This window comes from Eutrigla gurnardus (assembly GCF_963514095.1).
Source record: "Eutrigla gurnardus genome assembly, chromosome: 15".
Classification (NCBI taxonomy): Eukaryota; Metazoa; Chordata; class Actinopteri; order Perciformes; family Triglidae; genus Eutrigla; species Eutrigla gurnardus.
This window is the reverse complement of record NC_139938.1, coordinates 22,937,646-22,957,129: the sequence shown is the minus strand read 5'-3', so window position 1 is coordinate 22,957,129 and position 19,484 is coordinate 22,937,646. Positions and strand designations below refer to the sequence as shown.

Sequence of the window (19,484 nt, the reverse complement as noted above, 5' to 3'; positions counted from 1 at the left end):
TGACAAAATAACTTTGTTGTGAGTTTTTGTCAGGAATGATGGACACAAGAGGACACTTTGATAGTTGTAATTTCTCCTGCACGTGTGCAAAGAACGGGCTAAGAAAGCTGATCCTCATATTGCTTCCTGAAACAGTCTCCAGCAGGGTAGAAGTCCCAGCAGCGCTCCTGGTACATCTTCCACACGTACGACTCCTACAAGACAAGATGTGGGACCAACAAGTCAAAGGAGTCAGAGAGACAAGAAACTGAAAGAGAACGAATCCTAATAATAAAACAAAAGACCAATTCAGACCGACCTGCCCCGTGTGCTCCGTCTCATCTTTGTTAATAAGGTACATTAGGAAGAACCTGAAAAAGACACACGTGTAAATATCTCCTCATTGGTACACGCATGTACACACTGTGACACAGAGGTAACACTCACATGTAATTGGCCAGGTTGTGTTCATCCAAAGTGTGCGTCTCAAAGCCGTGCGGCGTCGTGTCAAAGTAGTCGCTTCCGATGCCACATATGAAGCATTTCGTCTGCACAGAAATACGTGATGAGGATTTCAGCCACGTGTATGCAATGTGGGTGCAAGTGTCAAGTGAAAGCGTCGTACCTCCATGTCTTCCTTGACCTGCTCTTGTTGGTCTCGGAGTTCTCCAAACGCATCGATGATCAGACCTACATTATTTGCACAGTGACATTATCATGAGAAGTGTTTATGAAATATGCTGCGTGTCAAACATACCTTTATTCATCAACAGTTTCAGTTTAGTTTGCTCTAATTACATTCCAGGTCAGCCGCGTCTTTACCTTGAATAATGGCCAGTAGAATGACAATGACAAAGAAGAAGAAAGTAATGTCAAAGACCACTCGATAAAGCTCGTATTCATCTCCGGCAGGATCCTCGATCTCGTCTCCGATGCCTCCGCCGGCACGCACGCCCACGTACATGTGGAACAGGTAACACTGGAACGTGAAGTGAAATACGCATCATTTGGGAAGACGTGCTGAGACGAATGGTTCAAAGTGCACAAGTTTTGACTTACAGTCATCATGTCATCGCATTTCATGTCCGGTTCATCCTCGTCCTCACTCTTATTGTAGAACTTGCGGAAGAAATTAAAGGCGACTACGGTGTAAAGGTACACCACCACAGCCAACAAGCCCACTGTCATCATGAGCTGGCAGAAAAACACAGGAGGAAACGGAGTAAGTACATTCAAATTGAAGCAAAATGAACCCTTGATTAGCCTTTTGTGCACTTGCCTGTTTGCCATTGTGTGTGACTGAGGACAGGATGGTGCGCAGAGTCTTGACTCCCATGGCAATATCCAACAGGTGGCAGGCGAAGAAGAAGTTGTTGTAATGCCCGAGCAAAGACATTATGGTGTACCAGCAGAGATACAGGAAGGTCTGAAAATAGTTAACAAGGAAGTTCTCAGAGGGAAGGTTGTGGTCACACAGTATAGTTTAGTACTGCATAGTATTTTCTATTGTGCAATATGCATGTAAATATGTAATTACTTACACCGTCTGTGAACACAACCCCAAATTTCCAGATCTGGTACTTGATGTCAACGGCCGTCATCCTACAAAGATACAATATTGGTTGATATCCAATAAAAAAGATTAGGTCCTTTTGTACGGTTTACAGAGAACGGGGATCTTTGTGACGTGTGATGAGAACACATTTGCTTCTTCATTGGAAGTGATTTGAAAAATAAACATATTGCTGGAAAAGATACTTCACCATGCAAACATAGAGTTGTCTGGTTCCTCCTGTTTCTTCTCATGTTGTTGACTTACATCCAGGGAGGCTAAATCAACACCCAGGAGCTCAGCGATTCTTTCTCGGCCATAAATGTCTCCGTACTTATCCAGTACCTGGACACAGACATTACATTACACATGAACAGGCTCTACAGGGCCGGTTTAAAGCCACCAAAATCAAACTCAACTCACCTTTCTTTTGACAAATTTATCCCAATAGTTGTTTGGGAAAGAGCTGTGGAAAAACAGAAAAAAACACTCTTAAGATGCAGCTAATAGGAGAAAAATGATTTCATCATGTACATACGGTGTATTCAGGACCAGTCGGTCCCACTGGCCCTTAATGTCGTCATCCTCAGGCTGCTCAGTGATGTAGAGGCCGTCAAACTCCAGTTTTCTTGCAAGTTCTTTCTCTCTTTTAAAGATTACCAGTGGAATCTGACAAAGACAAGTGCAAATCCTGTTTAGCTGCTCGCACATTTTTGGAATTAATGTCAATTATAAGGCAAGAACATGGTCTGTAGCGCAAGAGTTCCGTGTTCAAAATCGATCGATATTGTATTTTTATATGAGGCAAAAGTGTAAAATGTTTTTCAGTGTGTGTGCCCATCATACCTTCAGGCAGTTGTAGCCAATAATACAGATGAATGAGATAACTGTATGCAGGGCAGCAATGAAGGACAATGTGGGCTGCATGTAGCCGGTGCTCTCCTCTAAATAGAAATAAATTGGGACGTCTTCCTCGTCCTCATCTCCTTCATTCATCCCAGATCCCTCAGCCTCTTCCCCGGAGCCTTCAAAGAACCCAGAGCCTTCGAACAGCCCGCTTCCCTCCGACAGTCCAGATCCCTCCATGTCATCACCCTCAGGTGGGGTGTCAGACACCTTAAAACACAATAATCAAGCAAGACTGACTGAAGCTCAGACAGCTCAACCCCAAATTAAAGTGTTCAACTCAATTATTTGATACAAGCATGTAACACTAAGAACAATGTGAGTGTATTATTGAGTACTCAAGTACAATATAAAATATAAAATAACGGAAACACAATATTATCTGTTTTACCTTGTAGAAGAGCAGAATGAAGTTGAGAGCAAATGCAAGGAACAGAGCCAAAAACCTCAGGTTGTAGAAGTTTCTGGAGAGGTAGTTCTACAAAAGAGATTCATAGTTTTCTACAGATTCCAGTGAGATGGAAAGTGCAGAGTCACTTTGAAATGATGCTAGCAAACACCTTCTGAAACTAATATAAACAAATGAGTCACCATGAATTTAGTTCTTTGGGTTTCCAGCTCAGTCCAGATTTGGAAGCCTCCTTCCCTTCTCGGCTTCTTTTCTTTTTTCGAAGCAGATTTCTTTGGTTCTTTAGGCGGTTCTTCGTCCTTGGCCTGGGATTCTTTCTCTGCTTTCTCTCCCGTTTCAACACTGACAACCAAACACAGTGGAGTTATTGCTATATTTCTGTATTGCATCAACATCTCATCATGATGCACTAAAAGTTGCTGCAGATGTGCCTCTCTTTGAATTTGCCGTCTGCTCTTTCTCTCAACAGAGAGGTCCGATGCTATCCTGTATAAGTTGCACTACTAGATCCACGCCAGACAAGGAAGCAAGACACCTACTCTGCCTTTTCAGGTTCTGGAGGAGGTTCTTCTACAGGAACAGGTTCAGGTGGTTTCTGGCTAGCTTCAGCCTCTTCTGGTGGCTGTAACAAAACAAAAACAATGCCACCAACGCCGTTTCATTTATTTCTTATTATTTCCTTCCTTTCTGATCAAAACCAATATACTGTATCGTAAGACTTGATATTTTCCTGTCTTCATTTTTTAATAAAATAAATTGTTTGAATTTCAAACTGAATGATTACCACGGAGGAAACGGAGTAGTGGCGGAGTAACCACCAAGTGAATTAGCTAATATTTACATGTATTTTTATTCACCAAAGGCACATAAAACTCACCACTTTTCTCTTTGTTATAGGTGTTCCTTCAGGAGTTGGAGGTTCAACAGGTGATTCCACACCCATGTCTCCAAGTCCACCTGGAGCATCAACACCTGGCATCCTTCCGCCCTCTTTTTCCTGGGTATCCTCCTCTTCCTCCTCTCCACTCCCAGTCTCCCCAGAGTCTGTAACACCTCCGGTGTCTTGTTCTTCCCCTGTCCTCGGCTCCCCTGGTCCATCCCCATGCACATCATCCTGGGTGGGATCTGGCATGCTTGCTAGAATCTCAGTGACAGTGATATTTTTAGCTCCCTCCACTAAGCCGCCTCCAAAGAGTGTTTGCCAGATGATCATAAAGAAGCCTTTGCACACATTGTAAATGAAGTGTAGTATACTCATGAGGATGGTCCAGAAAAAGGTGGACAAAGCCACCACAATCTCCTTGAGGGTCATCTTTCTCACTCTGCGGTATTGTCTGCGAAGGTTACGGAAGGTGAAAATGCTGAAGAAGCATAGCATGCTGTTTATGAAATCTGCAAAGGCAGAGCTGGATTCAGGCTGCCCTTCCTCTCCGTTACTGTCCTCATCGCCTCCTCCATTTGCTCCCCCTCCCGGTCCTGCCTCAGCTCCAACTTCATCTCCTTCGTCATCTTCTTCTCCCTTTCCCTCTTCCTCCTGCTCTGAAATCTGCGAGGCTATATTCATCTCAAAAATGGTGTCCTCACAGAAGTTGACAAACATTTCCATCTTCTCCGATTCACCACCCTCGTTGACAACATCAAAGATGAACTGCCGTTTGGACTCTCTGACCTGGGGCATCTCCCACTGTTTGCGGTTAACTTCGCTGATTTCAAAGTAGATGCGCTCAATCTTTCTGCTGGCACCCATTATCTCAATGCGGCCCAAGAAGGGGCGGAAGTAGTTCAGCACACTGTCGGCTTGTTCTAGGAAGTTCTGTAGCCTGATGTCATGGGGGACATGCTCAGACAGGTTGGTGAGCAGCACTGCGATGTTGAATCCGATGTCCTTGGCCGGTTCCTGAAAGCGATTGGCAAACTCCTCGTAGTGGATCATGTCGTTCTCATCTGCTTCTGAGCAAGACAAGAGGAACTGGATCTCAGAGTGGGAGTACTGCTTCTGACTGTCCATAGCCTTCTGGAAGTCCTTCTTGGAGATCAGCCCTCGAGGGTCTGTGACGTAATCGCGGAAAGCGTCCGACGCCACGATGTCTTTCAGTTTGAGGAACATGTCAAAGAACTTGAGGATCATCTCCACGTTGCTGGAGGACTCTACCAACATGTCTACCATCTGGCGGGCAATTGTACCATTTACCACATTTCCTGAATGATACGGAGTAGAATTTAAAAGATTTGAAAAGGAAAAGCAGAAAGGGGATGAAAAGGAAACAACAGATAAAAACTCCTTTACCCTCTAAGAGTGAGAGCAACATAACAACCATGTCTTTCTGCAGGTCAAGAAGCTCCTTCAGCAGACCAATCTGGCTGGAGTCCTGGGACCATGAAAAGATGCACAAGATCTTAGTGATGACAACTGATTTCATATCATTTTAAATACATTGCTGAAGTGGATAAACAAGTCAAGTCTCAACTGTTAGCACACATGTTTAACATATAGTAACCCAAATAACTGTACATTCAGTATACTGTATTACTCACAACGAGGGCGCTGCAAAAAATAAATAACTTCAATAACACATTTAATAAATACTATTATTTCTATATTGTAATTGTATTGTTAACACAAGTGAAATGTCAACTGTTCCTACCTGACTCGTGATTAAATGTTCATGACGGTGAGCATTAGATTTAAAAACTGAAGCTTCTCGGACAAAGAGCGAACATCTCGGCATGCAACATCAATAAAGGTTACATCTGTCATGTGATCTGTGACATCTGTATCATCTGGGAAATGCTACAGGTTTTCATTGTAAACAAACACTGCTAATTATTATTATTCAAATCATTATTCCTCAGTGGATGTCATCCTTGGAAATTAATACCAGAATATTTTATGATGCAACTAGCCCAATCTTACTCTCTTCATATTGTTTGTGTGTGGACATTCATAGCCTCATCCTATGAATGTACATATATATATATATATATATATATATATATATAGATAGATAGATAGATAGATAGATAGATAGATAGATAGATAGATATTAAAGTTATGTTAATGCTCAAATAGTGTTTAAACCAAAGTCAATAGAAGCCACAAAGCAACACACCACATATAAAAAGCATACTCCTTCAGGTTAATTATTAGTGAAATTGCAACAGAAACAGAATAAGGCCTGTTAAATGTGTGCACACAAAGGGGATGTCACATTAAAATGTATATTCCAACACCAAATAATCTATTATTAAAGTGTGTGTTCCAACAGTGGAGGTTAAAAGTCAGTCCCACTCTCAGGAAGTTTTGTTGTCACCTGCTTTTTAAAAAAATTCAGCAATTTGTTTGTCACAATGTTGTTGGTTTTAAAATTCCTGTACAAAACCCTTTGTTGTGAGGAGATTATTGTAAATTGATATGGTTTTCCTTTAGCCTGATATAGTATGGATTAGTGATTTGCAAATTTTACTCACGAGCTTCTAAAAAGATGCACTGATCTGATAATAAAATAATATATATATAAAATAATAATAATAATAAAACCCAGTCTGTTTTGTAAAGTATCCTTGAGTGACCTGAAAGGCGCTATTAAATTAAATGTAGTATTATTATTATTATTACTTTGCAACCTTGCGGCCATACTATATACCTATACATTCTTGATTTAACAGCTGTACTTGAATTTTACAGTGATTTGGTGCACTTTTGGATTCAGATTCAGTAATGTGTAACTGCAGAGTGGGGGATTTTCTTTCCATATTTCTGTATGATTTATGAGACACTAGTGGATGTTGCCTACTTTTTAAAAAATGTTGAACTTCTGTTTTATATTCCTTTATGAATAGAAAATCAACGTCACGAAATCTGTTAACAATGTAAATAAGTAGTTGGTGGTTATATAAACATTATTTATTTCAGGGTGAAAAAAACATGTATTTAAAAAGGTCATATAAGTGGTTGAACTGTCTGTGTGGTATATAAAAGTTTAAAATTACATTTGAGGGTCAGCATAGTTTCCCTACATGCTTGGAAAGGGAGTGGTGAGCGGAGAGATATTCAGGTGGTTGCAATCTGCAAGCGCAGTGCTACATACTAATCTTACACACTGGTCCTTTAATGCAAACAATGTTTGGCTGTGAAAATGAGTTATTTGTGTTGATTAAGTGTGTATTTAACCAAATGAATTTAAAAAAAGCTTTGTGTTTTAGCTTTTTGTCCTTAACAATTGAATGAATTGCTTTCGATTGTGACACGCTAAATGCCTCGTTTAAATTTTGGAATTCCATAATATACGAACACCTAATTAAACATGTATTCTTGTTATCTTTTAAAGCAGGTGGGTAGAAAACAACCTGATAAGGGAAACCACATTGAATAAATTACAAACACAATATCACATCAATAGATGAAAAGAAATGGATACATACTTTACCCTGCATTGACCATGTGGAAGACAGTTTAAATGATTATTTAGTACATTTTCAAATTCTCTGGTGTATGACAACGATTTGTTTTTACTGTGACAGTAAAACAATGTTTGGGCTACAGCTAAACACTAATAATACATGACATATGTTTCATAATGTACTATGATTCATTACATTTGTGGAATTACACATTATAACATCCCTTGTTCACCGAAGCATTTCAAATATGATGCTGATACTTGTGAGAAAGTCAGGTCGAGAAGGACAGCTGTGTTAGTCATCATGTGTGTTAGGAGTATGCTGAGCTGGGAACTTATGGATGAAGTATGGCTTGGTTCTTAAAGGAAAACACCACCGCATTTCCATACTGAACTATGTTCTGCTCTGATCTTAGACGAGGTGATACATACCTCCGTCGGCGCAGTAATATCATCACTCAAAACATGACGGGACTATACCTTCTGCTTGTTTTCACAACCCTGTACGATGCACGTTATAACCATGATGTTTGATTGTTCACAAACTATCTTACTACAACCTGATGCTTCCTCAACTGTTCACAAACTACTACAGGTAGTGCAGGCGACGGCGTGCAGGTCACGTAGGTTCTATTGACGGAAGTAAGAGGGGGAGCGGAGTGATGATATTACTGCGCCGACGTCGAAGTGCTTCCAGTTGTTATTCCGCCATACTATATAGTTATCCTTGTTATCCGCTTAGAAAAATTTACATGTTTCATTTTGTGTAACCAAACTTGGGTCGTGTAACTACTCACGTAACCGTATTTAAATAGGGACAACGTGGAAGTGCTTGGTCGCTTCTAACTTCACCCCCCTTTGGATCCTAAGGAATATACTGGGACAAGCTACATGCTAGCAAATTAGCGCTGCGCGGAGTGCGCACAAGAGCCATTGAGTGCACGCACAGAGGAGAGGGAGGTATGTATCACCTCGTCTAAGATCAGAGCAGAACATAGTTCAGTATGGAAATGCGGTGGTGTTTTCCTTTAACTCAAATGTATGATTAAAGGGTTACGCATGCAAAACATTGTGCTAACATTAAAGGTGGGCCATTAGCTTCAGTCATCCACAGAGGATCGCTGCACTGTTTAGAGTGGAAAAGCCACATGATTTCCCTCAAAGTATTTTCACCTCGTAGCAAAAAAACTAAAAGATGTGATTCCACACTTTTGGTCAGGTTGGTTTGTTAAACAGTTAAATGATCTTTGTGTCCATTGCATATAATGAATACATTTCTATATTATTCACAACAAATGAATAAATATGAACATGTGTATTACATTAAATGTATATTATAGGCCTTTTTTTTTTTAACAGCATACATTTTGACTTGTCAAAGGCAAAAAAAGCACAGGTGTCACCAATGATGTTAAGTGTCCCAGTAAGCCATGACAGTATGAGAGCCGGCATGCAGAACACCAGGACCCCGGAACCAAATCAGCTAAATGGACTTCAGCCATCATTTGTTTTATCATTTACACCTGTGACATGTCCTGCTGTGACCGTCACAAAACTGTCTTTTGTGGAAAAATCCATTCAAAATTAAAATGAATGCAGAAAAACAATTTGCAACCAGACCTATTGTGGAGGCACACAGGTTGAAATACTTATTGAATGAAGAAATACAAAGTGACTCTGCTCTCTAATCTTAAGGCTGTACAGAGTGTACAGTTATCCGGTCAATATTGATCATATACATATGTATCTGAGGTCAGGTAGGTCGGTCCACACATGAAGGTGCAGAAAGGCAACACAGAGATTGTGTAAAATATTTGTCATCTGGAAAGCATAACTGAGTGAATTGTATGTGCGTACCTGTGCCAGCTTCATCATCATGTGGGCAAAGACATGAAGGAACCCGACAATAGCATCCCACAGCCTGCTGTGTGCCAGGGACTGCTGATTGCCAGTGCATGGGCCCTGGAGGGAGAAACATGGTGTTACACACATGATGAACAACAAACTAGTGTAAATCCCTGACTTGTCACATTTTACCTGAATATATTCAGTGAGGCTGTTGAAAATCTGTTTTGCTACTGTCATAGCTTTGGAGAAGTTCTTTTTGCCTGGTTCGTCGATGATGTCCTTGCCAGAGTAATACCAGTAGAAATCACTGATAGACTCCTTGATTGAAAAAAATGAGAGGTAAGTAAAGCATTCCCATGTCATAAAAATACTTTTTGACAAGAATGTTTTATTGGGGTAAAAGGTTCCTTTTAATCAGTTTAAAATGCTCTCTACAAAGTACTTACTGTGTCTCCATCGTCTGACTTTCTTGATTTTTTGAGCTAACAAATAAAAAGCCTTTGGGAACTATAAAATTACTTCAAATTCACGATTTACGGCAAAGTTATAAACCCCAACCTTTCAAACTTTTATTTTTTGATTCTTTATTCCCTTCACCAGCTTTAAACTAAATGAAAAGTTGCACCTGGAGTCGGAGGAGGTAATCTACAGTGCAGATGATGATGTTGATGGTGGTTGTGCTGCCTGTCTGTGTCCGCAAATAGTTCTGGAAATCTGCAGCAGAGCAGGAATCACTTTTGAAAAAGTAGTAGCACTCGACAATGATTGCAATGATTGTTTGAATTTGATGTACTCTCATTTGAAACCTGAGTAATTCTCACCATTATTGTGACCTTCACAAAGCAGCTGCAAGAAACGGAAGAGGTCACAGGTGAACTCGTCATCTGACATCACTTTCTCATCTAAAAAGAAAAAGAAAAACGAAATTGATGAATTACTTCCTAAAATCAGGTTGAGATCAGATGACATACAGCGGTAAAATGTTGATTACAAACAGTTTGCCAGTATAGGCAGCGAGACAGCAGTAAATCGTTATAACAACCTCTGACCGAGTTTGCTTCCTTTTTTTTTAAGTTTAAATAATAAATGAAAGAATAAGTCACACTAAATGATATAAATGATATTAGTAGAAGAAATGCCTGTGGTCTGACAACGATCTAACATACAATCAAATGACAAACAACATACAAATGGCATCAGCATCACATGCATAAGGTTAATACAAAATCAACAGAAACATACGTGACATACAGTCACATTAACATAAACAAAGCAGACAATAACGCATTATGGTACAGATAGATAGAAATATAGTTAAAGTATTGCAGTAGTCAGGGGTGAACTGGTGCATCTGGGGTCGTACTGGTGGGCTGATTAATCAACCTGTACATTTATTTTACATGTATATGAAAAAGAAATATTATAAAAAATAAAAAAAAACATTTAGTATCCGATATAAAATCCCTGTTGCAGTTTGAAATATTCCACTAAGATGGTTTCCTGTATTTGCCTGTTTGCCCTTTTTAAAATCCCAGTCCACCACTGGCTGTAATGAATACACACACACAGGCACACAGAATCATGCTGCACACGCCGACTCTGCTCTAATGCAGTTAAATGTCAGAGAGGTTGGATTGTCCATCAAGATGTTGAAGGGAATCCAGCACATGATATGATTTATGATATATTGAAGAGTTGAGCAAATGAAAGAAAGAAGGTATTAAGGTTGTGAAATGAAGAGCTCCATCACTACTCACGAAATTATATTTTTCATGAAGGTTTCTGTGTTTTTCATGAGCAGATTCCATTTAGTGTCTTTTGAAATTAACAAGAAACTTGAGGAGGCGCACGGGCCTTGAACACAAACGATGGACAGAGGCATCCAATCCTCTCTTTGTGGAATATCAGCGTTAGAAAAAAGAAGTGGTGGAGCGAGAGGGACAGAGGAGAGGAAGAGGAATAAGAGAACAGAGAGGCAGATGGAGAGAAATATGATTTACCCCGATCTAGGTTCAACTCTGAGGACCATGAAAGGAGGGAGAAGGGAGAGGTGGCAGTGATCGTGGGGAAGGGAGAGAGGATCAGTGTGTTGACAACAGTAGAGGACTAAGAGATGAGGAGGGCGAAGATTAACAACATTCCATGGCAAATTCATTTAGGTAGACTTTCAAATGAACCTCCAGAATTAGATGACAAAAAGTTGATCAACAAGTCAAACTACAAACTTGAACTAATTCAAGTTCAATTAAAAATCCCGTGATGTGTTAATATTTCATGTTAGGAAACGAATCATTCAATTAAATCAAAATGTGTGTCGTAAATGTTGCTGATGGAAAACGTTTACAAGAAGATTAATTAATAGATGCTCAGAATGCCTTATTAATTAATAATGAATCTTCTTTCTTCTCAGTTAATTTATTTTCTATGTTAATTGTGATGAAGCGAATACCTTATTTGACAGTAAATGAACAAAACCCATCACTCAAGCAGCCATTTCTTGATTTGGGTTTTTCATGTTGACTGTTCCGATACTGGCGAGAGCAACGCAATCTGCTCCATAATTATTCCTCCAAGATGTACATCAGTGATGTTACTCAAAAATATGAAATTGTTTTTGGCACAGATTGCCTCTAATCTACATTGTACAAATTTAATCTATTGGGATTTTGTGAACATAAAGCACAAGCCAGTTTTTTCATTTTGGCCTACTTGTTACTTTGTTACCTGTATTTGGTAACGCACGGTTACTAATCTTACATCACCAAAATGTGCTGCAAAGTGAGCACAAATGATAAAATAATAAATATATCTGTGTACATTGTTTTAAGTCATCTGTATAGATGATAAAGGGTTGTACCATGATGCTAAATATGCTCTGCGCAGGCTCAGCTGCTCGTACTACAGGGGTGCCGCTGTGTCCCATCGCTGGTGACTGTGTACTTTATTGTGAATGCATGAGGTATAATGTGCAAGAATTTCAGTGGAAAAAATGATTAGACTGATATAAAAATAACCCCACTCGATCAGCACCCACTAGTGTGATGTGGTGTCTGTATCTACAGAGACCGTGCCACCTCTGGGCCTTGGCAAACAGCCTTTTGGGCGTAACCCCCAACCAACAGGGTGTGCAGCCCCTTCAGGATGTCAGATACTGCCACCTTGTCGCTTTGCCTGATATCAAGGAACAAGCATTTCTCCATGGGCACATGGCTTACTTTAGCTCTATCAGATACAAAGCGGCCATATTTGACGGGTTGTAACAACCGCACACAGCGTCTCTCTCTCTCCTCTGCTGTGCAGAGTGGCTGTGAGTCCAACACACACACAAGCAGAGACGGGAGGGTGAAGTGTGCCCTCTGGCTGTATTCATTGAAAATGCAACACAGGACCTTCCTGCCTGCTGTATCTTACTCCCAGTCCCTATTAGGTGTGAAAAAGTGATACGGGTGAAAAGAGTATGTAGACTTACTAGTGCCCTCCTCTGAAACCATGCCCAGCCCCTCTGCCTTGTTCTGCCTCTCAAAGGCATTTAGATCCAGGACACTGTAGAGAACATAAACCCATTTTAAGGCAATATCCACTCTTATATTATATATTATATATTCAAAAGTTGAAAAAATGTGTTAATTGATTGAAAACTGACCAGCATGTCTGCATCAGTGCCTGGACACTCAAAAAGAAGCCTACGTCCTTCTTATCCCTCAAGTACTCCAGCATTTTCTGATAAAAAAGAGGGAAGTTTGTCCATAAAAAATGCTTCTTTAAAGGTAACTTCAAATTAAAAATGTTTTCAGAACACATACCCGTTGAACCTCACTGTTTCCACCGTTAAGGATAGAGATACCCAGCTTGAGGGTTGTAGTTACCATTGGTCCGGTCTCACCTACATGAAAAGACAAAGTCAGAAACTTTGCAAGAGTGAACTGAAGACTAAAAGACTCAAGACTCACCTGTTCAGACTTCACCTCGACTCTGCATAGCACAACTTCTATGTTCTTACCTGTAGCACTTTGATCACAGCACTGTTGTACTTAAGGAGTCCTCGCTCTTACTTTATTACATATGTTGTGGTTTCTTTCTTTCGAAAAATGTACTTATTGTAAGTTACTTTGGACAAAAGCGTCTGCTAAATGCCCTAAATGTAAATGTAAGATGTAGAGCAAGACTACCTTTGCAGGCACTGATCATTTGCAGGACCATCTCTGCAGCACCACGATTATGAAGTCTGGACTGCTGGTACAGGAGCCTTTGTTTCTCCATTTCTTTTTCCTGTGGTGGACACAAACACGATGAGCACTCGGCGCTGGTATATTTCACACAGAGAATATAAATAGATAGGAGTAGACTCTTTCAGTTTGATTAAATATTCAATGGCAGTCATGAATACACCAGGATTGGGTTGCACCAGCTTTTTAATCCGTTTAAAATCTATCTTAAATCCTTCTTATGTTCTTAGTAACTATTAGTTTCAAAGTAATGCACCATTCAAACTTAAGATACGTCTTCATACAGACTTATTACATGACATGATATCATGTGTCTTCTGTTCATACACAGAGAATGTTTTTCAGAGTTACCTTTATACATCTAGAATAGAACTGTCGGGGCAAGCATCGAAACAAAACCTTTTTTCTTTGAAAAAGAAAAAGTATTGATACTCAGCTTACACACTTATATAGGAACTTAAACTTACTGTTGCAACCGGCTCCAGGCATTTATTTTAGTTCTCCATTCTATCTATTCATATTCACAATTTCAATTCACATTCACTGCCCTTTCACTCACTCCCTTACTTTTAATCAACTTACCATTTATCACTCAAATGGTTCCGTAACTGTAGCATTAAGCATCTATACATGAAGTGATCTTTCAAGAGAAAGTATCTATCAATTGGTAAGTTCTGTGAATTAACTATTAATAAAAATGATGTCATGCTTTGTTTTGTATGACTTAATGCATATCTTTTTTCTCTGCAATGTGCAGCAACAGTGTCTTTTTTACAAGCATTTGCATTAAAGGTTGTTACTGTCCATTTAAGGTTCCTGACTCTCGCACACATTCAATCACCCAACTTTATTAGTCATGGAGTTGTTATTCTACTTCTTCACGTTTGCTGGCTGGAGCAAGCGTTAGACTACAGGAAACAGCCCCATTAGCTAAGCAGTTTAGCTATATAGTTTAGCGAAGTGTCTTTATTTTAGCAGCCCTGCAAATAAGACACTTTGAGCAAGACCTGTAATCCCTCTGTATCGGAGATATTTCTTTGGCATTTCAGAATTATAATAATAATAATTACAAAAAACATTACTTTGGCTCTAATTGGGCCTTTAATCTCTAGTTGTGCTAATGCACAATTCTTCATTTATAGTATTGAGCCAACTGGGAATGAAAAGCAATGGCTATCAAATAAATATCTCTGAATTCAGAGGACAAATCGACATTCCTCTGTTCAGCCACATCACAGGTCAACTTGTAACATCCCACATTCTGACCCCTAAATCCCCCCCCCCCCCCACCACCACCACCACCACCACCAGCCACCCACCACCTTCCCACTTCCAACCCCACCTCCCACCCACCCACGTATGCCTGGTCATGCTCTACCCACTATGTGTCGTGCAGTTGGACCTCAAACTATAGTTCCTGACTATCTAATTGAATCTGATTATGAACTATGTACTGTATGCTGTATATGACTGCTTATAATGAGTATGTGTATGAAAGTATCGCTTTCAGTGTTGCACGTTCTACACTGGCTTTCACTGTAGTCTGTCAGTACGCTATGTGAGTGGGGATAGGGAACATTGGTTAGCCGCATTCAGTTAATGAAGACTGGTGTTATGAAGGTGAGAGGGATTACATGGAGCCATGGGGAAAGAGAAAGAGAGAAAGAACGATGGGACAGCAATAAAAACTCGGAAGAATGACATCACTAGTCAATGAGTTTGTGTTAAATCACATTCACAATCATTTCCATTTGAATGGCCTTTAAAGGTGCATAGCACGAGATTGGGGGCATTTCAATTGCCTCTCACGTCGTAGCTAATGGTGCTAACAGCGCTAACAGTACAAACTACAGCAGACCTGCTGACAGTGCTAACAGTGTTTACCTGAACCGGAGGGCTGGTGCTACTTTAATGATGACACGGGTTATCAGCTGTAATTGTCACATGAGAGTAGTGCACAGTGGCAACCGTGAGCAAGCCAGTGAGGCACGCTCACGTGCACAAACATGCACTAACAGCACGTGTGGCCGGCCCGGCTATGTCAACAAGCAAGGACAAGCTCTTAAAAGAAGACATGGAGGGGCAGTGATTTCACTCGCAGGTAAACATTACTCCACTATATCTTTACAGAGCAAATAGTTTAGTAGTTTAACGTGATAAAGAAGGTGTTGGAAAAGCACAAATTCTTTATGGTCAAACAAAGTACTATCTTTTCAATAGTACAGCTCCAGTTGCGTTTAACGGTAAAGGCAGCACTGGATGTATCAATGACTACATTGTGTGGCAACGGCGAGCACAGCGGCAGCTGCTGCTTCTTTTCAAAGTAATCCATAAATTACAACAAGCCCTGTCAGTCCACTCTAACTCTATGAGTTGTACGCCGTAAAACTAGAGGAATGGACAGTGAGATAGGCTACATTGTAATAGTAAAATATTTGAATTACATTTTTCTTGCACATTGCCTGATTTTCTAAACTTTATCCAACTGGATTTAAATTGTCCATCAAGCTGAGTTGATGACTGATTTTGAAGTGAATTTTTTTTATTAGTGTGATGATTAGTATTTTGATTATCTTTATTAATATTGTTGATGTTAAGTTACATTTTACAAATTAATTTAATCTAATTAGACCCAATCTAGATTCAAGGCACACAACATTTAAACAGGACTAATAGGCCTTCTGAAACAATAAATGGCACTTTTAAATCATTGCAGAGCTGGTTAAAAATTGGAGTACAATGACATTGCGAAAAGATTAGGGAATATCTAATAATTGATGCAATAAAAAAACATCCAGATTGGGTCCGTTTCTAACTCAAGTAACTCACAGTGAATGAAGCAGAACATACGAACAGAAGAGACAGCAAAACAGAACAGACACATGAGGTAATGAGACAAAACAGAGAAGAGAGACAGAGAGAGATGTGCTTGTGAAGTAATGTTCTGATTATGAGGTCACTCAATGCGTTGAGAGCTACCGCTCCACTGTGTTCCTGGTCCCCAGCCCCTGGCCGCCCATTACCAGTTCTGTTTGTCGCACCTCAAAGGACATCTCATCCTCAGCATTTTCACCCATATCCTCTCCCCCTTCTTCTTCCTCACCAATATGGCAACTCTAAATAAATGCAGAGGAAGGGAGGGAAATAAAAAACATGAGGATTTAAAAGCACATTATGCATAAACGTCTATGCCTGGTCAAAACCCTTTGTGATGACTCACCTTTGCCATAATTTCTGCATATGCCATATAAAGATGGTCTGTATCAAGTTTACTGAAATTGAGAAAGAGAAGGCAAGTGGTCAACACGGATTAACATTACTGCGTTTTTGATATTGCCGTATCAGCGAGGACCTATCAAACCTCTTTTCTGTGAGAGCAGTACGACTGAAATGCAGAATAAGCTGGTGGAGAGGATCTGGCTTAGTTTCTCTTTCCTCCTCTTCATCTCCTTCCTCTTGCTCCATTGCTTTCTGTGATGTACAAGGAGAGAAAGGTGGGTAAAAGGCAAAGAGAAGAAACAAATCCTGACGAAACCATTGATAACACTCACAGATAAGTCATCTATCATCCTGTCTTCAAATGAGTAACCCTCCGAGTGCAGCCAGTTGCGTTTGTATCCCTCAAGGAACATGTTTGAAGCTCTGTGCCTGCAATACAAAAAAAATGTGTAGTTGCACGTTCATATGTAGTTTTTTTGTGAACACCCATACTGTACACTGGATGTATATTCCTCACCTTGGAATGTTGTATAGTGGCGTCATCCTAAAGCAAGCGACCACGGCCCTGCGTCTCTGCTTGGACAGCAGTTTGTGCCACACCATCTTCTTGGATTTAAACGGATGCTCTGTCTGTACCACAGAAGGTATTTTTTATTATACTCAAATGTGCTGGAGAGACTGTATGCACCTACTTCAGTTAATACATTTACGCTTGAGAATAGCAACTCACCACTTCAAGGTGGTAGAGGACAGCAGAAACCTCCTGCACTCTCTTGACAACTTTCACGGGAGCGTCAGCATCCTCGGCCTTCCCTGCCATCTCCTTGTACAGGGCCATCTGCCAGCGCATGGATGGGTTGTCCACCTTCACACAACAAAAGGACACAGAGCCGTCTGATTTGTATCGGGAGTCATTATTTATTATCACCAATCCGATTCCTTGGAAGTAAATGAAACACTATTGGGCAAACAGGCCAGGAATTTATACCTTTCCCTGAAGATGAAGGTTGTTCTGCAGGAACTCTCTTACTTCTTCATCAGTGTCTCTCTGTAAAGTAAAATGTTTTATTAACCACTACTGCCCCTGAAAAGGGTTGTAATATAATAATGTGAAATTATTATTGTTATAAAGCATTTTGAATATTTATAATTGCTTCTAATTATGATTATACAGTTCTAGAAGCAGATTAAATTGCATAATCAGTATATTTATAATGCATTATAGACATAATTAGGTTCCATCTCTAGTACATTCAAATAAAAAAAATACCAAAGAGTATCTGATCTTGGCCAAGTTGATGAGCTCCTGATCGGCCGGAGAGCACATGTTGAGACCGATGGGAAGCATCTTTTTCAAGGCAGCCACAATAAGTGAAGTCTGCACAGAGTAGCGGTCCCCGCGTCTTTTCTTCTTGGTACGTTCGGTATCTGAGCCACCAGCCTGAGAAAAGGGACAATAGCCAAAAAGGATTCGCAGCATCTCATAAAATGCCAGAGGTATGACACGGCAGTTTCCACAGCTCTGTATCAAACACATTACAGTCTGGATTCATTGCCAGGCGGTCACTTTCATAGACCAAGCCCTCCTTAGTGAACTATTTTTTCCTATAATGCTTGGAATGAATGCAGCGCGACAAGAGAAAAAAGATGCTTCTATGCACTGTATATGCTACTGTACATCACACAGAGTGGGTGATTGTTTTTATACTAACCATTGACCTTCACCCTACCTTTTAGTAATGAGCACTGTTCCTCAAGCTGTTCATTATGCAATAATCCAAACCATAGATCTCTCCATGTAGAAATACCCAGCTACATTCACTGGAGATTCTAAACGTGTTACTGCCAACTGCCTGTGTAATGAAACATTCTCTGAGCTCAGACTGGTAAGTAGAGGGTAAATGTGTGGGCAAAATGGGGGAATGGCTGGCTTGGGTAAAGGGAAGCTGAAAGGAATGGCTCTCATAAGAAATTAAGTCAGTGAAATTGCATTTACAAAACATGCAACAGAAAACTGATAGCATTCAAGTGACAACCCATTCAGCATTCCATGAAAGGGATAACAAGCTCAAACAAACCTTTTCTCTAATTGTGAAATCAATTTAATAATGGCAGCCCTTCGTGAAAGGTTAAAATATTAGATGAAGTTACAGAACAAAACTTGAAATTAGAGTTAGACCTATTAGTAGCAGGCTGTTAAAACACGACTGTAAAAGAACTAGACTATGGGACATGTCCCTGTGCTCGCCTCCTGAACTCCTGTTTCCATTTCTAAGAGAGTTCAGTCCTTCTGTTATCTGCTCTTTCTGGAGTCCTCCAAGATGTGCAAAATGAATGAGAGAGCATATAGTATATAAATGCATTTCATAATATGAATGTTTAGTCTATTAAATGCATGCTCTATGAATAGGTAACAGGATATTTCTACTCTAATTTATATTTTTACCTAAAAAAAGTGTAAAACTTAGCTTGCCTTATTTTGCAGGTAGGTCTGTTCATTAATTCAAATTCAAAATTCAGACACATACATCAAGGCTGAAATGGAGCGAACAGAAGAGGCCGGATACAGGCTTTCCATCAGAAATCTTTTCATTATGGGTCTTTTTGGGGTGTCAATTTCAGAAATGTACAATTAAGTCAATCCCGGAGGCCCTACGCCCCCCTATCCAAGTTAAATAACAAACACTATCGGTGCCAGATGTACTAATTTAGTGCATCAGCCACTGCTTCTGCTTCAATTCAGTGTCAGACGCAAGTGTGTTATGGACTAGGGGAAACAGGGTGCAAAGCATTTTGGGGAATAATACTGATAATAAGAGTGAATTAATGTATTGGTTAGGTCCATGGTCATTTTGAGCACATTCTAAAGAGGGAACCCAACACATGTTTAAAAAAATCTGTTTCAGTGGCATGAAGGATCCTTGTTATGTGTTAGTGGATACTAG

General features: G+C 40.0%; 1 protein-coding gene across 2 annotated transcripts in view; it reads right to left on the bottom strand.

Moving 5' to 3' along the window:
* Positions 1 to 10: 10 nt before the first annotated feature.
* LOC311026161 (ryanodine receptor 1-like) overlaps positions 11 to 19,484 on the bottom strand; it is a 43,505-nt gene continuing 24,031 nt past the window's right edge. The window contains exons 74-107 of one of the 2 annotated variants that reach the window (XM_084029522.1): positions 17,810 to 17,980; positions 17,528 to 17,587; positions 17,270 to 17,404; positions 17,057 to 17,169; positions 16,872 to 16,968; positions 16,682 to 16,791; positions 16,541 to 16,592; positions 16,344 to 16,436; positions 13,264 to 13,363; positions 12,898 to 12,977; positions 12,738 to 12,814; positions 12,564 to 12,637; positions 11,095 to 11,112; positions 9,916 to 9,996; positions 9,720 to 9,808; positions 9,284 to 9,412; positions 9,104 to 9,208; positions 5,134 to 5,215; positions 3,724 to 5,045; positions 3,386 to 3,468; positions 3,029 to 3,188; positions 2,829 to 2,915; positions 2,378 to 2,647; positions 2,070 to 2,200; positions 1,955 to 1,997; positions 1,743 to 1,876; positions 1,521 to 1,581; positions 1,259 to 1,405; positions 1,039 to 1,173; positions 802 to 958; positions 605 to 669; positions 427 to 527; positions 299 to 350; positions 11 to 194 (exon numbers count right to left, since the gene is read on the bottom strand). In XM_084029522.1, the coding sequence (XP_083885648.1) occupies positions 99 to 194; positions 299 to 350; positions 427 to 527; positions 605 to 669; positions 802 to 958; positions 1,039 to 1,173; positions 1,259 to 1,405; positions 1,521 to 1,581; positions 1,743 to 1,876; positions 1,955 to 1,997; positions 2,070 to 2,200; positions 2,378 to 2,647; positions 2,829 to 2,915; positions 3,029 to 3,188; positions 3,386 to 3,468; positions 3,724 to 5,045; positions 5,134 to 5,215; positions 9,104 to 9,208; positions 9,284 to 9,412; positions 9,720 to 9,808; positions 9,916 to 9,996; positions 11,095 to 11,112; positions 12,564 to 12,637; positions 12,738 to 12,814; positions 12,898 to 12,977; positions 13,264 to 13,363; positions 16,344 to 16,436; positions 16,541 to 16,592; positions 16,682 to 16,791; positions 16,872 to 16,968; positions 17,057 to 17,169; positions 17,270 to 17,404; positions 17,528 to 17,587; positions 17,810 to 17,980 (4,710 nt within the window). In that variant the 3' untranslated portion in view covers positions 11 to 98. The remainder of the gene's footprint in view (positions 195 to 298; positions 351 to 426; positions 528 to 604; positions 670 to 801; positions 959 to 1,038; positions 1,174 to 1,258; positions 1,406 to 1,520; positions 1,582 to 1,742; positions 1,877 to 1,954; positions 1,998 to 2,069; positions 2,201 to 2,377; positions 2,648 to 2,828; positions 2,916 to 3,028; positions 3,189 to 3,385; positions 3,469 to 3,723; positions 5,046 to 5,133; positions 5,216 to 9,103; positions 9,209 to 9,283; positions 9,413 to 9,719; positions 9,809 to 9,915; positions 9,997 to 11,094; positions 11,113 to 12,563; positions 12,638 to 12,737; positions 12,815 to 12,897; positions 12,978 to 13,263; positions 13,364 to 16,343; positions 16,437 to 16,540; positions 16,593 to 16,681; positions 16,792 to 16,871; positions 16,969 to 17,056; positions 17,170 to 17,269; positions 17,405 to 17,527; positions 17,588 to 17,809; positions 17,981 to 19,484) is intronic. The other variant, XM_084029523.1, reaches the window with a different exon arrangement.